This window comes from Bos javanicus, chromosome 22, assembly GCF_032452875.1.
Source record: "Bos javanicus breed banteng chromosome 22, ARS-OSU_banteng_1.0, whole genome shotgun sequence".
Lineage (NCBI taxonomy): Eukaryota > Metazoa > Chordata > Mammalia > Artiodactyla > Bovidae > Bos > Bos javanicus.
In genome coordinates, this window is record NC_083889.1 from 37593317 (window position 1) to 37610853 (window position 17537).

A 17537-nucleotide genomic window follows, 5' to 3' on the forward strand; every position below is an offset into this window, starting at 1 on the left:
GACTCTGACATCTGAATTTCACATATTTTCCCACAAATCAGGAACTAAACATCTCCTTTTTACAGTTTTTGTGTCAACCACTCAACAATGTAAAAAGCATTCTCAGAGGCTTCCCTTGTGGCTCAGTAATAAAGAATTCACGTGCCAGCGCAGGAGACACAGGTTCCCTGATCCAGGAAGATCCCACATGCCACGGAGCACCTAAGCCTGTGTGCCACATTTATTGAGCCTACACTCTAGAGCCCGGGAGCTGCAGCTACTGACACCTGCATGCCTTAGAGCCCATGCTCCACAGCAGGAGATACCATCGTACCGAGTAGCCCACATTACCGCAACTAGAGTAGCCTCCACTCGACACAACTAGAGAAAAGCCTGCACAGCAACGAAGACCCAGCAGAGCAAAAATAAATATAAGTAACAAAACTTCTTTAAAAAGAAAAAAAAAAAGCATTCTTAGCTAGGCCGCGATCTGCAGTGACGTAGCTAAGGAGCCATGCTCAGGTCAGGGGAAAGACTGCTTCTTTAGGAGTGTCTCTAGGTCTACCCAGGCCCTCTCACTCCTGGGTTAGTGCAGACTTCATAGGCAGAGAGTTACAAGCAGGAACTGTGAGCAAGGACACTGCCTCCTGGAGCCACAGTGCTCATTCACGGAGCGTCAAGTGTGGGCGTTCCAACGCCACCATCCGCCCTCCTTGAATGTGTGTGAGTGCAATTTGGAGGCAGTGAACCCAGATCACACTGATTCCTGTCTGAGGCTTACTTTGGGTCTTTACTTAAGGTGTCAGCAGACTGCAAGCCCTGCTGCCTGCAGAACCCTTACAGGCTCATGGAAGCGTGCTTTGCCTCAAAAGAAGACACGGAGTGCAGGAAGGCTCCATTTTGCCAGGAGACAAGCTGAAGTCCATGCAAGCATTAAAAAGAAAACCAAAAGAAATATGGTGTCTGAGACATGTTGCAGTGTGGGGAGTGTGGCAGAGATGAAACAAGATTGGGCAGGGACTCATGAGCTGTGGGAAAGACATCAGGAGGCTCATTAAAATACTATCTTTACTTCTGTGTATTTGAAATTGTGCATCAGAAAAGTTGGGGCGGGGCAGGGGGTGGACATTAAGAGAAATCCTAGAGAAAAACAGAGATGCTCTTTATTTCAGAGAGGCTTTATGTCCATAATACAGTTATTTTAATAGCCCTTCCCACCAATACCTGTTTGTTTTCAGTTAGCTGACTATGAACAATTTTTACCCCCAGGAAAGAAAAGGTGGTACGTTGACTCAATCTGTTGTTGATTAAGGCTACCTACCTTCCTAGTTTCTCTTTTTCCTTTGGTACCTAGCTCCCTGCAGGTGTCAACCAACCCCTCTTCCATCTTGACCTAGGCTCAATTAGGTCCCTGTTATTTTGACAGGGAGGTCACCTGTCATCAACTGTGGATATCACTCGAGGTCACCCTCCTACTCACTCGCTTAAATATCAGTGATAAAAAAGGTGGTGTCTTGCCTGCACTCTTTCTGGAAAAGTGCTAAACTCAGGTCAGAGACACAGGAAATGCTCAGCAACAGTCCCTGGCCAGAAAGCACATCCCCCCACAGAATAGGTACCTGTTTTTAAGTCACAACACAATGGAAAGTTGGTCACTTGAACTCTTCAATCTTCCTAGTAGCCCAGTTCATTTATTTTGGGGGCAAATCTTCACTGAACACAAGCAATGTGCAAGAGCTAAATATTTCTTGGTCAATAACAACCCTGTCCTCTAGCAGCGTGCACTCTAATAAAAGAGCCATCACATACCACACATCTTCATATGGTGATAGGAAGAGAGTTTAGACAAAGGAAAAATATGGGGCACTTTGATAGTGCACAAGAGGAGGGCTTAAGAAAAGTTAGGAATGACTTTCCAAAGAAAACATCCTATTTTCACTGTCGACTCCTACAATGTTTTATTTGTGATTTGCTGTCAAGTGAAGGCATGTCATGTTTTTACACTTAAGGACTTAGGTACCAAGCTTAGGTACCAATATGAAAACCTTAATCAGTTACTCATACCAATTAATTCCATCTAAACATAATTAATGTTATTTATACAATTTCAAAAATCACGTTTAAGAAAAAGATAATTTTCTGCGTTTAGTCTTTTGAAAGTTAAAAATGTATTATCCATCTTTTCCCAGTAAAACCAACTGTGCCATAAAATTACATATTACAGAACAAAACAAGCAAGGCAATAAAAATTTGATGATATAAATGAAAAACAGGCTGATCTCTGAAAGATAAGGGATATTTTATCCTAACATTTATCTAACTGTGCTAAAAGGAAAACAGGGGGATGATATAGTTGCTAAACCACAGATAATCTCAGTTCCACCTAAGTCAAAGGTTCCAATCTCTCCCACAGCATTAACTCTTGGGCAGTCTTATCATGAAGGAATTAGACAAAATAAAGTACAAGAGCAAAAAGAGAGGAAAAGAAAAAAAAAAGAGATTCTAACTTAGAAATTTTGAAGGTAAAGATAAGCGAACAATCCTTGAGAACCCAAGAAAAGCTGGGGACACCTGCCCTCATAAGTGGACATAACATACTATTTTGCATACAATTTCAGGACAACCATAATCCCCTGAAGCCAATTCAAGCCCCAGGTTAAAAATTTCTGACCTAGATAAATACCAAATTAGGAGATCAGGCCTAAGATTATCAGCAGTTGAAAGGGTTGAAAAGAAGTAATGCGTATAGAGTCATTTTCCATTATCTAATTTAATTTCAACCCTTACAACCTCCATGGGAAGTAGGTATTATCATCTCCTTTGACAAAGAGGAATTTAGATTCTGAAAGGTAAAATGCAATGTTTACCAACTTCAAACCTAGGTTTCTAACTCTTAGGTGCACAATCATAAACTGGAGAATTCAAAAAGTCTGGTCAATATTCCTAAATATCTTCCAAGACAAGGAGTTTCTGACTTAGTGCTTCATTCATAGTATCAATTTACCTACATATTTCTTTTCAATTTAACTTTGTTGACAAGAAGAATTAGTAAGAATTTAACTCCAAAACACTTTTTCCTTGGTAGGAGATAATCTCAATCAAAGACAAAGGATAAGTGTCTGATAATTTTAAAATGTATTTTCATGCTTAAACAGCCTGACATGAACTATTTGTTAGAAAAACAAAGGCCCACTGTCTAAAGTGCTGGACATCCTTATACTTATCCCAGAAAATCCACAAAGTCACATATGAATCAAGAACTGACTGAATTAGAAATTTCAGTCTCTACTTAAAACTGGGAGGCAGAAATTCAGCCATCCTGGCTGCTTTAGCATCTTCTGAATAGTTAGAGAAGCTTAGGGGAAAAAATGGTATCGCTAACAGCCACTAATAATTTGATAGGTCAGAAGCACAGAAAACCAAATTTATGATCCCTTTGTGCCTCAAGACAGGAATTAAGAGGTCCTAGATCTTTTTTGGTAAAATACACTAATGACTATGCCCGAAGGGAAAATAATAAATACAGCAAAAAGTGGGTCCAGACAACTACATTAGGTTGGGTCTCTATCCAGACCAAGTAGTGCAATGAAATACAAACATACTTATTCAACCTCTATAGGGGAATTACCAATAATTAGCACCCTGTTTTCACACAGATTTAGAAACTCTTTATGGGAAATATATCCACACCCAGAGAAGAAAAACTAAGAACAGGAGCAGGTCAGGTCCTCTAAAGCTCTACTCCAACTGCTTCCAAGGAGAGTTACCACCTAGTGATTTTAAATTTTTTAAGCCCAGGCAGGCTGCCAATTCAACACTAAAACCGGACTAACAACTGATTTTTCCTATTGCAACATCGCCAGCAAGTCCTGTGCTTTCCCTCTCTTTCCTTTGCTCTCAAACAGCAATTCTCCTTTGCAAAATCAACTAATTTGCTCTCTAATCTGTTACAATTGTAAGCTCTCAGAAAGTTGCCACTGGTATTACTCTTCCTCCTAGTGCCAAGAGCCAACAAAAAGCTAGTTCAAAAAAACCAAAACTGTGAACATGAAAACAAGACAGGTACTAAAAACAAGAAGTGTGGAGACAGAGTAACAATGGGCCAACTCTGGACTTTAAAATGTTTCACTTGCCAAAGCTGTACCTATTCTTGGGCGCTTGACAATAACAATGCCAAAATAAATGGCCACACTGAGAAATAAAGTTCTGCTGGGAATATAAACTCAATATTTTGGATACCAAACCTCACTCAAGTCCTTGTCCATACTACTATTGAAGGAACAGCTTGAACTCAGTCTAGAGATGACTGGACTCCTTTAGACCTTTCTGACCACCATGTGCCCAGGACCGACACAGGCCTTAGAGACAGCAAAGGGAACTATTTAAAGAAAAAGAAAACCTGAAGTAAAAGTCTGACAGTTCCTAGATATCTTTCATTTAGAGATACACGTTTAGTTACAGTTATTTCCTTCTACCAAACAGTTTTTATTAAAAACTGACCAATAATTAGACTCTGATTTCACTACCTAAGCGCACCAAAAGCTTTTTTCACCAGATAAAATTCTGTGACCCCTCCACCCCCGCTGATTTTGACACTTTCATAAAAATACAAAAAAGAAAAAAAATCCGATCAACAGCTCCTTGGTTGTGATGATCCTTTTGATGAACCTTTGTAACATAAATCCTATGGAAATAGGCTGTACAGGTAAAGTGCTGTCTTTTTTAAAATTCATTTTTATTGCTGGCAGACAATTACAGGTGGCAAGGTGTCCTTTCCAGACCCCCTAAGCCGTTCGTGGAGACGCTTTTGGAAGCTGAATTCCTCCCTCCACTCCTCGCGTTTCTCCATAAGGGGTCAGACCTGAAGAGATTTGGGTTAAACTCACTACTGGTCCCAGAGTGCATCACTGAGCAATGCGCTTAAACTGCACCCAGCCAGGCCTCCACTGAAGGGCTCCCGATGCTCCCGGATATACGAAGCCCCCGGAAACCGGATTTTCCTAACGCTCCATCCTCCCCTTTCTTCTTTATCAGACAGCATCCTCGCGTGGGAGGAGCGGAGTGGTTCAGGTGGGCTCAAGCTACCGCCCTGGCCAGCCGGCCAGGATACTTTCCCTGGACTTGTACAAACTCCATCAGAGGGCTGGACTCACCTTCGCGACAGAGCCCCATGACTTCGCGGTTTTTCCCAAACTCCTTGAAACTTTCGTCCAATTCCGTCCCTAGGAGATACACACAGGAGGAGGGGAGAGGCAGGTCAGTTGCGGAGAGTGTGACGCACGCTCACGCACGCACGGAGTAGGTGCGGGCACCTCCGCGTTCCCCAACCCGGCCGATAGCATCTCTGACCCCCGAGGGGGCGGGCCACGGGACGGGGGAGGGGAGACGGGTCTGAGGATGGGGGAATGGGGGCTGCGCGGGGAAGAGGAGGGCGTGGACACTCACCGTCCTTCCCAGGAAGTTTGGAAGCTTCGACCCACAGATTCCACGACTGTCCCAGCATCGCTTCGGGACTCGGCAGGGGCCGGCGTTCCCCGACGGTCGCCATTGCGGCGGCGGCCGAGGTGGAGGCGGCGCCAGGGCCACCGTCCTCCGGCCGTAGGCGCCGCGGCGGCGGCGGCTGCCGCTGGGGCTGCGGAGGCTGCTGCTGCTGCTGCCGGGCGGCCGCGGCCGCTGCTCCGCCCGCCGCCGCCGCCGCTCGGCGCGGCTCCCCCCTGACGTCATCCGCGGCCCGCTCCGACATTCTTTCCGCTCCTACAATGTAACAAAAAAAGGGGGAAAAGAGTCGCGCGGGGGCTGCTTTTAAGGAGGCGCCGGGGAGTTCCGGCGGCGTGCGCGGCCCGCGGGCCGGGTGGGGCGCGCTGACAGCGCCCCCGGCCGCCCAGACCCCCAGCTCTCCTCCTCCAACCACCCCCATCCCCCGCCTTGGGCGCAAAGTCCGCGGCGCGGGCTCGCTTTCGCTTTCGACTCCAGTGCCCCTCGGGGGAGGGGACGAGAGCCGGCGGGCCGCCACCGCGGCGTAGGGTCCCCAGCCAGCCTCCGCCGCGGAGACCCGGCGCGGAGGCCGGCGCCCAGAGCTGCCCCCACCTCAGCCCCGCGCCTCGCCGCGGCGGCCCACGGCGGGGAGGCCCGAGACGCACCCCCGGCCCCCAGGCTGCCCACCCTGAGGCCGCTCGCATCCCTGGGCCGGGCCCGGCGGCCCCGCTCCTTCCTTCCGTCCGCGCGTCCGTCCGAGCGGCGGCGCCCGGCCGGCTCCCTTAAGCGGAGGCGCCTCCCGCCGCCTCCTCCCCCTTGCCGGTCCCTCCCTCTCAGCTCGCTCGGGCGAAGTTTGCACGTCAAGCCCCCGGAGTGGAGCCAGGGCGAAGTCGGAAACGCAGCCACCTATGGAGGAACCAGCCGGCCGGCCGGCCCCGGGGCACCAGCGGGCGGCGTAGCTGTCGGGCCTTCCCGCCCGGGTCCGATCCGGAGAGCAGGGGCGGGTTCAAGGAGCTCTTCGCTCTCAGCTCGCGAGCGGCCGCGCGGCTGTCAAAAGCATGAATGGGAAGCCGCCGCTGAGCGGACGCCTAGCGCGGAGGAAACCACTGGCAGGCGAGAAAATGCAGCCCAGGTGCTGTCCCAGGTGTCGGCCCGAAGCCCACCACGGGAGATCAGCGCGTGCTCCCGGGTTACTTGAGCTCGTTCAGCAAAGAGGAGACCATGAAACCAGTGTAAGATGCAGTGGAGGAGAGAGAGACCGAGGCGAATCCGTTTACATGTTTTAGAGACACGACTCCAAATTTCTATATTTCCCTTTCCAATGCTCCTGGAAGTGATTCATTTACTACCACCCCCATCCCCTCCTCACCACCCCACCACCCCCAAGTCTAATTAGTTTTAATTCAAGCTGTTGGTCTCTCCCTCCCTCTTTATAATTTCTTTGCCTGGGCAGGGCGAGAAGCTAGGGCTTAGGTGAATGTACAGCATTCCTAGAAAATACTGTTTTCTGTTAGATATTGTTCACTCAAGCACTGGCCCACAAAACTTAGCACCCTTCCGCAATACACACATTGCGCGTAAAGCTTTTGCTCAAGTGATGGGTAAAGATGGTAAAATAAAGGGCTATTTAATGAACTAAAGCACCTGAAGTACTTGAAACAGTAGCAGACCACATCAAGCGCTTTTAATTAAGTGTTCTTAGCATTACTGTTCCTTCAAACTGATGTGAAAAATCTGCAGCCTGAGACAGAAACAATGATTTTAATCAGCATGTTTCACATAGCAGTAATATCCGCACTCCTGAGGCACGCGTGTCATAGCTGCTTAGAGAGGCTTTCTTTAGATGGGGAAAAAGCAGGCTTATTCATTTTTTAAAATTATTGTTCATGTTTTTTTTCTTAATCTGGATCATCTGATGTTACAGAGGTGGCCAACTTATCTGGAAAAGAAACAAAGTTCAACCCTCAGAAGTATAAAGATATTTAAAGAAGAGTAAAAAATAATGAAACTTATTGCATCCTAAACTTAACCCAGGGCTCCTGCGGAAAGTGCTTATTTTAGGTTCAAAATTTAAGGGCTTTAGTGGAAAAAATTTTTTTAATTACATATGTATGTGAATTTATTTTTTAAATGTTTAGAAATAAGTCTAAATTTTTTCCTGGATGACATGCAAACAAAAGTTCCCAAAAGTGAAGTTATGGATGCTTCCTGTCCTTATCTAAGAAGCAGAGGAAAAAAAAAAAAAAGAATAACCAAAAATAGTAGAAATGATTGGTAGGATAAAAAATCATTTCTAAAGTTTTAATTTCCAACAGAAGAAGATCAGTGAGAAAAAATGCATAGGTAAAACATAATTTCCTTAGTAGTTCAGTACCTAACTTGTAACAAAGGCCCTCAATCTTCATGTCACCAATGTAGACCTTCAGTTTTTCATTCATCCAAATGACTGAAAAATCTGTAGAATTACAGAAATACATTTAAAAAACACCTAACTTAATGATTTTATGCGACTAAAGCACACAATTTATGGATTATTTTGTATTTTGCAATATTCTACATTTAAGAAAAACAAAAATTTGAATTTTATGGCATTTGGAGATGCCATTAAAAAGAAAAGCTTAGGGCCACCCAGGTATGTAGGTTCCAAAGAGAGTTTGCCTATTGAGTTCAGCCCTTCTGATCTCTGAGAGTACAGGATGAAAATAAAAATAAGGGGAAGAGTGAAGGACAGCCCTGCTTCAAGATACTGCTCGCTTTCCCCCTTTTTACATGTGAAAATACTTCAAGATTCACTAATATGACTTCAAGGTAATGAGGGTCAATATGGCAATTTGTAATACTTCAACTTCCTTCCTTATTCCAGTTTCATACCTCCCCCTCTTTTTGACTGGTTCAATAAAGAAAACACAACAGGGCTTAAAATAAAAAAATACTAAATATCCTCTTAGCATTATGATAGTTATTAAGAGAAATGGTTACTAATAGCAGCTATCAATTATTGGGTACCTACTAGGTGCCAAGCATTGTTGGAGGTTTGCATTATCTCTATTAATATTCACAACTGTGTAAGGCAGGAGTTGTATTACTGTTTACAGATGAGGAAAATGAGGGAGGGCTCTGGAGCCAGTCCCTATGAATTTTTTCTGAGTTCATATAGTGGCTCTTCACTTACAAACTATGTAATGTAAGCCAGTCGCCTAACTTACTTGGACCATCAGTTTCCTAACCTGTAAAACAGAGATAAAGCCAGGTTCCTTCTGAGCACTGCATGAAAAGATACATGGAAAGCACAAAAAAAGACAAAACAAATACTATAAACAGGTATCTTATATCACATTGAGCAATTCAGATAAATTCTTATCTGAGAACTGCATTACCAAGTTGAAGATGTGAGCACCAAGAGAATGACAGGCAATTTCTAGCCATCTCTCTTTCCCTGCAGCCAGTGCCTTTTACCAGATCCTCTTCACCCATGAAAAGTCCTAACTCCTTCTAGAACACGCAGTTTCTGATATCCAGAGTTGGTTTGGGTTTCCCAATAGTTTGAATGAGTAACCAACAAAAGCCAAAAGTGCTAGCTGAGAAAAGTACAGTGTTCTGAAACTCAAATTTAGGCAACATTTAACAAGTGTTCTTATATCAAAGATACTCCCTATAACCAAGATTACAACAGAAATTCAAAAACTTGGTTTGATAATAAGGATGACCTGATGACTTCTTACCTAAACACCCCTCTTCTGCACCCAAAAAAATATGTAAAACCATAAGCAGTACAATTTACATTCATTTATTATTATTTCCATATAACAGTGTTCCTTGTATGCTATCAATCAGTTCTACCAGTATACTTCTGATGCTCTTTCAGTTCTGAAGATCTTCAGTATCTGTCTGCACAGATAAATGATAGGTTTTATAAGGTTTGAGTAATGAAGATTCAACTCATCAAACAGGTTCTGCTTACCTACCACGTATCAGGCGCTCTGTTAGGCACCGGGTTGAACACAACACAGTAATTTCACTGAGGACATGAGAAGTAGGAGAAGTTTTTTTAATTCATCAAAATGCTCTTATGGAAAAAGCTGTCACCACCAATTAGACTGTATGTGGCTTAAGAACTAGGCCGTCAGAAGTGAAATGCTGCCAAGTTTTGAGCATTTCATCCCTTCCAGGGATGTATTTAAAAGGTGGCCTTACTTCACCATCCAAATTTAGGGACGTTCCCAGTAGGTGCCAAGGGTAACAAGGTCTCTCTTTACAAAAACGATTCTCTGCACAGCAGATTCACTTGTAAAATGCTTTGTTCAAAGGCCAAAGGCATCACTAAATGCAAAACGAAACAACAGAACAATCTTTAAATCCAGTTTAACGTAAAATGGCTGAAACTGTCTACAACTTTTCTAAGATGCAAGACCCCACATGACCAATCTTTTTGTTTGGAAAGAACCACTAGTCCCAATACAACATTTTAATAAACCTGAAAACTAGCAACTACAGTATATTTATGTGTGCAAATTACAGGGTTGATAACAGAGATTCTCCATCATCAACCCCAAAGGACTGCAATCATTTGAGTAACAAGAAACTCGGAACTACTGAATTAGGAATGTGTTGCCATGGGTTTCTTTCCTCCTAAAATTGGCTGTGCCTTTGTTTACAGCCTTTCTCCCTTCTCTGACCACCTTTCTTTCCTTTTTTCTTCTCCAGACAGAGCCAGGGCTCTCTTCTGCATAAGGGGTATGTCCAGGCCAGGCCTCTCCTTAACTGTGCTCCCTCTAATGAAATACCTTCTGGCCTGTTATGGATACATGAGTATTCCAGTAGGGGGAGAACAGTGGAAAAAATTGAATTCATCAGCTCAGTGGCTGGAACTGCTGAAAATCAAGTGCAAAATTAGGAATAATAAAGACAGTTGAAAAAGTGGAGACTTAAAGATGAAGGTAATTATCTTTTTAAAGACGTAACCTTGGCTTCTCCAGCGGTCTAGTGATTGGAAATCTGCCTCTCAACGCAGGTGACACTGGTTCCATCCCTGGTCTGTGAAGATCCCACATGCTGCAGAATACCTAAGCCTACGCCCCACAATTACAGAACCCATGCTCTCGAGCCACAACTGCTGAAGCCCATGTGCCCTACAGCCCAAGCTCCACAACAAGGGAGTAGCCCCAGCTCGTCACAACTAGAGAAAGCCTGCCCGCAGCAACAAAACTCAGCACAGCCAAAAATAACCAACTCAAAATTATATATAAAAGACTTAACCTGTATGTGTAGTCATTCTATAGACTATGTCATTTGCCCAAAAGTGCAAAGCTTTAAATTTTTGGTCTGTTTTCTTAATCATACGAGTGTAGCTCGTACAAGTTCTCCCAAAGAATAATTCATCAATAATAGTGCTTTGAAAGAGAGAAAATTTAACAATACACATAGAGAAGGTATTAACACATAACTTTAAACTGAATAACACCCAAATGTTTCTAGGAATTTGATACTAGCCTGTAATTTTAAATGATTCACAAATTTCATTTAAAATCTTTATTTAGAGCCTTAAGGTTAAAGAGTTCTTTTAAAAATAGAGGAAAAGGATTAAGTTATAGAAATGGAATGGAAAAACTGGACTAATGTTTAGCTATAAAAAGAGGCTGACTGTATAGTCATAGTCCTAGCACACTGCCTCAGATGCAATAAAATGCAAAGAGTAAACCCACTGTTAAAAATAATTCCCCATGTCACCTTTGTACCAATCAGCTGTCACTGAAGACGGTCAACTATCACCATCTTTTGGGCCCAGCAGTTAAGAGGATGTGTTCTACAGCCAACACGCCCAAGCTGAATCCCAGCTCTACCACTTATTTACTGTATAACCCTGGGGAAAGTTGAACTTCTCTTGGCCTGTTTCCTCATTTATAAAATGATGTAAAACAAGAGTATCTACTTTATGAGGAGTATTAAGAAAGTTATCAGTACAAAAGTACCCTACCCTACAGTCTTCCCAGATGGCACAGAGGTAAAGAATCTGCCTGCCAATGCTAAAGACATGAGTTGGATCCTGAAGAAGGAAATGGCAACCCACTCCAGTATTCTTGCCTAGAAAATTCCAAGGACAGAGGAACCTGGCGGCTGCAATCCATAGGGTCACAAAGAGTCAGACACGACTGAGCACACATACACCACACCCTACTCTACAGCTATTATTGCTAGCACCTCGTCTGTCACATAGAAAGCCCCAATTCTACTCTAGCCATGCTATGCTGTCATCATTCTTGCAGGGTAAAGCATGGCGTCAGTTATGTCAGTCTTTGCTTCAACACTTTCAGGGGCTCAGCACCGATTCCTCAACTCATAACCACTCCTTTCATAGCACTTCAGGTCCTTCACAGTTGGCCCCAGGCCCAGCTCTGCCACATCTACAGCGTTCCCTCTTGCAGGTACCCTACAGTCTGGCCAAAATGACCAAATCATAGTATTGAGTATGCTCCCCCTCCACATCCCAGCTCTCAAGTCTTTGTTCACATGGATCACACCATCTATAAAACTACTCTCCTTTGGCTAAAATCCTACAGTCACATCCCCCCTTCACGTTCTGTTTCCTTAACAAAATCTTTCCTGATCTCTCACACTAAGCTCACAGGATCTCATACACCTCTAAATCTAAACTGGACCTCCTGGACCGAGGTTAAGGGTAGTATATGTCCTGAAATCATGGTGGCAATGAAATATGTTTAGTCTCCCATGGATTAACAGTTTGCATTCCCAACATAAGAGTGTCATTTGGAACATGGAAACCACCTCCTCACAAACTGTAAGATGTATGGTGGCCAGGTCCCCAAGCTGGTCAGCAAAATGCCTTAGGGCTGAACTCTAGGACTAACTGAAAGTGTAATAGCACAAGCAGGAAGGAATAACACAGCTCTTTTCTCCCTTTCTCTGCAGCAAAGTTCCAGCCCTAAGCAAAGACATAGATCCAGCAAACACAACTCCCCTAACTGCCACACCCTTCGTATACATGGATTCAGGAACCCATCTGGGTTCCCCAAAGACAGACTGTTCCACAAAGGTCCTTTGTGGAACCTTTCCACCTCTAACATAAAACCTTCTTTTCCTTGGTAGAGAGAGAGAGCATGCAGATTTAACTACATTTCACTAACATGTGAATGAATGGCTGCAAATGAATACAGGTCCCTATCTTCAATCCCCAACCCACACAAATATTTTCTTATACAAAGGGAGAGACCTGAACCCAAATGACTCTCTAGATTTCATGGTCCCTAAACCCTTTTTCCCAGAAAGACACAATTACTTCATTCTCATGGCAACTTTGATTTTAAATGGCACCATCTATGACTTAAGGCAAAGTTTCAACCTTTTATTTTAACCAGTTTTATGCTTCTGACCAGCATAATATCTGCAGGACACATAGACCTTGATCCTGCTCTCCACTTTCTATTGCATCCTCCTCTCCACCCAACTGCTCAAAGTGAAGGAACCTCAGGAGCAGAAAAGGTAAACCAGAACAAAACCACCACTGGTGAGACTCGACTTTGCCGCTTTCCAGAGCTTCTTGTCTTCACTCCAGAGAACAGGTATTTTCACAGAACATTTTTCCCCATCGGTTTCTGGGGAAAGGGGCAGCGCAGCTGCAGTCACAAGTGGATGGTTAGAAGGCTGCAATCCAACTTACTAAGTATTTCTTACAAAACAAGGCCAAATAGATAAACTGGACTTCATTGAAATCATGAAACTTTTGTGCTTCAAAGGACACCTTGAAGGAACTGAAAAGAACCCAGAGAATGGAGAAAATTTTTGTAAATCCTTTACCTGATAAGGGACTTTTATGTAGAATGTATAAAGAACTCTTACATCTAAAACTAAAAAGGACAGATAATCCAATTTTCACAATTCAAAAAGTTCTCAATAGACATTTCTCCACACAAGATAATACAAATGACCAATAAGCACGTGAAAAGATGCTCAACATCTTTTGTCGTAAGATAAATACAAACGAAAGTTACAATGAGATATCACACCACACCCTCTAGGATAGCCACTAAGGAAATAAAAACAAACAAAACAGCAAATGACAAGTGTTGGTGAGGATGTGGAGGAATCAGCGTAGATTGTGGATGGGAAAGTAAAACGGTGCAGCCCCTGTGGAAAACAGTTTGACAGTCCTTTAAAAGGTTAAACGAAGGATTACAATATGATCCAGCAATTCCACTTCTAGATGTTCACTCAAAGAACTGAAAGCAGGGACTCAAAGAGATACCTGTACACCAACGTTCATAAGGGCATTTTTCACAAAGCCAAAAGGTGGAAGCAACCAGGTGTCCACCAACTGCAGAATGCCTAAATACATGCGGTATAGCCACACAATAGAGTAGTATTCACCCATTAAAAGGAATGAGATACTGATAAATGCTGCAATACAGATAAACCTCAAAAACATGCAAAGTAAAAGAAGCCAGACACAAAAAGTCACATATTGCATGATTTCATTCATGTGAAATATCCAAAACAGGTAAATCCACAGAAACAAAGCAGATGAGCGGCTTCCAGGATCTGGTTAGAGAGAAGAGAGAAGGATGGAAAGTGACTGCTTTATGGAAACAATGTCTCCTTTGGGACTGATGAAATAATTTTAGACCTATATAGAGGTGCTGTCTGTGCAACACTGTCAATGTATTAAAAACTATTCAAATGGTAAATCTGCAGCATTTAAATTACATCTCAATAAAGCTATTTTTTAAAGCCAACCTTAAAATTTGGAAAATTTCACACAAAATTTCAGATTGACTTCTCTTGAAAAATCTCTATGATCTCATACCATTGACCACAAGGTCCTCATAACAAGATGGAGTTGAACAAGTTGGAGCTGAGGCTGGTCTTGGAGCCCGTTTCTGCCACTGACAATCCATTGACCTGTTACCAAAATGTAATAGGACACATTTTGTCTGTGCCTCAGTTAACTTCTCTGCAAAAGGAGGATCAAACCATATCTACATCATCAGGTTGTTACAAGGAGTTAGCAAATTAATATGGTTAGAAGAATGCCTGGCAAATAGTAAGAGCTCATCATGTTGGTCACTTTTACATTTTATGACACTGCATTTTCTTTGTAATAAGAGGTAAATGGCATTTGCTTTTCATTTTTTTGTTGTTGTCTTTACAAATGGAGGTCTAGCATGTAATATAGCAATCCAAAAGAAAGAAGTAGAAAGACAGCCAAGATATATTTTTAAGGGATATACAAAATACTATGCATAATATGTGCCACTTTTGTGAAAATAAATATAACAACAACAAATCTATGTATAGAAAACAGTAGATAACTCTAGACTTACAGGTAGTAGAGAGGGAAGGAATGTAATTAAAGGGGCTTTTTATTGGGGTTTATATAATGTTTACATTTTTCCCAGCTTTACTGAAATATAATTGACACAAAGGATTATGTATGTTTAAGGTGTACAATGTGAAGATTTGAGATACTTGAGAAAGATCCACAGATATGGATACATAGAGCTTCACTGAGGGTGCCAGTGGTAAAGAATTCACCTGCCTGCCAAAGTAGGAGACACAGAAACGCAGGTTCTATCCCTGGGTTGGGAAGATCCCTTGGAGTAGGAGGTAGCCCCCGACTCCAGTGTCCTTGCCTGGGAAATGACGTGGGCAGAGGAGCCTGGCGGGCTACAGTCTAGGGGGGCCACGAAGAGTTGGACACAACAGTGACTAAGCATGCACACATATATCTCCAAACAATTACCACAATCAAGGTTAGCTGACATATCAGTCGCCTCACATAGTTACCTAATATTTTTTAATAGCAAACATTCATAATCAGGAACTATAATAAGAATGCTTTTTTTAAAGATTAGGAAATTCTAAATTAATTTTGTTTAAGACTTCCATGAGAGTATCATAAAATTCCATGAGGTGAGCAGAAATATCCTAGACTGATAAAGCCAGGGACTGCTTGCTTTACTTTGCAACCCAGAGGCTGCAATTCCCAAAGCACCAACCTTGCTTCAGTTTCTTTCTTAACAACTTGTGGAGCGGACCCTGCTGGGTTTTACAGCTGCCAACAGAAGAGAATCTAAACTGCCTGCCTGGCAGTCAACAACTTTCACTATCTGACTCAACATCCTTTTTTTTTCTTCTAGCTTTATCATCTGTCACACCCCCTTACAAAGACTCCACTCTAGCTAGACAAGATGTAAAACACATATCCTTCAAATACTTTTCCACATGCCATCCTTTTTTTAAAAAAATTGAGGTAATATTCACATAACATAAAATTCACCATTTTAACCATTTTAAATGTACAACTTAGTGACACTGAGTGCACTCACAATGTGATGCAATCATACTCACAGCCTTGTCTAGAACATGTCATCACCCTGGAAGGAAACCCTGTACCCATTAAGCAGTCACTCCCCCTCTCCCATCCCTCCCCCAGCCCCTAGAAACCGCATGTTTTCTTTCTCAATAGATATGCCTATTTTGGATATTTCACAATGTTGAAACAATGCGGTGTGTGACCTCTTGTGTCTGACTTCTTTCAGTTAGCATACGGTTCAAGGTTCACCCAGGTTGGAGCACATATCTGTAACTTCTACTTTATGGCTGAATAAAATTTCACTGTGTGTGGATATATCATCATTTACTGATCCATTCATCAGTTGACAGATGTTCAGGTTCTTTCCACCTTTTTACTTCTGTGACTAGTTGCACGCCATTATTTTTTCCCTTTGTTCAGCTTCATGCGATAATCAAAATCAAGCTTTCATGTGAAGTTCAAATCCACTCTAACCTTTCCCAAGCTAGCCTTGTCCCGAAGTCCTCACCTTTCTCTTACTTCCTTTATCACTTCTATACCCAAAGCAGCAAGTGTCAGCACATGGCAGAATCCCACAGACTTATTTAGGCTGACTCAAATTCTTTTCTTACATTGCTGACTTTGAAAACAATCAAAAAAATTCATTAAGGTTAGCTTTTCCATTTTCTTAACATTTTGATGGGTCTGGGTTATTTCAGTAACCACAGTTTTAACTGCTCTCACTGTTTTTACCCTTGCTCTCTATACCCTAACTGAATACATAGAGTGGCCAGAGTGGTTTTATTAAAATAGAAGGCAGATCACTGTATTTACTTATTATATTTGCTACCTGTTATCTGTTCCAGTGGCACAATGGCAGAGGCCTGTGTTCCTTTTATTTACTAATTAATACTCGGTGCCCAGAAGAGCACTGCATGTAAGCAGGCACTCCATTAATACTTGCTGAATGGATTTTGGGGCCTACAGTCAGCTGGTACTGAAAAGGTAAGCCCTTTGCGACTGGTCATGAATCTAATAGTTTCTCATAGTTTTACCTGGTACATTTCATTCCTCCACACATCTGACCCCTGCAGACTCGAGTCTGATACTTCTTTAACCCCTTGTCATTGGCTTCCTGGTGCCCTATTGTATGTACCACTCTGATGGCAGAAAGCAAGAAGGAGCTAAAGAGCCTTTTAATGAGGGTCAAAGAGGAGAGTGAAAAAGCTTGAAACTCAACATTACAAATAAGGTCATGGCATCTGGTCCCATCACCTCATGGCAAACAGAAGGGGAAAAAGTGGAAGCAGTGAGATTTTATTTTCTTGGGCTCCAAAACCACTGCAGACAGTGACTGCAGCCAAAAACTAAAACACACTTGCTCCTTGGAAGAAAAGCTATGACAAACCTAGACTGAATTAAAAAGCAGAGACATTACTTTGCCAACACAGTTCAGTATAGAGAGTTGGGCCATAAAGAAGGTTGAGCACCAAAGAATTAATGCTTTTCAATTGTGGTGCTGGAGAAGACTCTTGAGAGTCCCTTGGACTGCAAGAAGATCAAACAAGTCAACCCTAAAGGAAATCAACCCTGAATATTCATTGTAAGAGCTGATGCTGAAGCTAAAGCTCCAATACTTTGGCCACCAAATGCAAAGAGTTGATTCATTAGAAAAGACCCTGATGCTGAGAAAGACTGAAGGCAAAAGGAGAAGAGCACGGCAGAGAATGAGATGGTTGGATGGCATCACCAACTCAATGGACACGAATTTGAGAAA

At 42.8% G+C, this 17537-nt stretch overlaps 1 protein-coding gene across 4 annotated transcripts in view; it reads right to left on the reverse strand.

The window, feature by feature from the left end:
* The window catches only part of ATXN7 (ataxin 7), a 163447-nt gene that overhangs the window by 111158 nt on the left and 34752 nt on the right, over window positions 1-17537 (reverse strand). For 3 of the 4 annotated variants that reach the window (XM_061396503.1, XM_061396502.1, XM_061396500.1), the window contains exons 1-3: window positions 6142-6226; window positions 5425-5733; window positions 5133-5201 (exon numbers count right to left, since the gene is read on the reverse strand). In XM_061396503.1, the coding sequence (XP_061252487.1) occupies window positions 5133-5201; window positions 5425-5722 (367 nt within the window). In that variant the 5' untranslated portion in view covers window positions 5723-5733; window positions 6142-6226. Of the gene's footprint in view, window positions 1-5132; window positions 5202-5424; window positions 5734-6141; window positions 6227-17537 lie in introns of those variants that run through there. The other variant, XM_061396501.1, reaches the window with a different exon arrangement.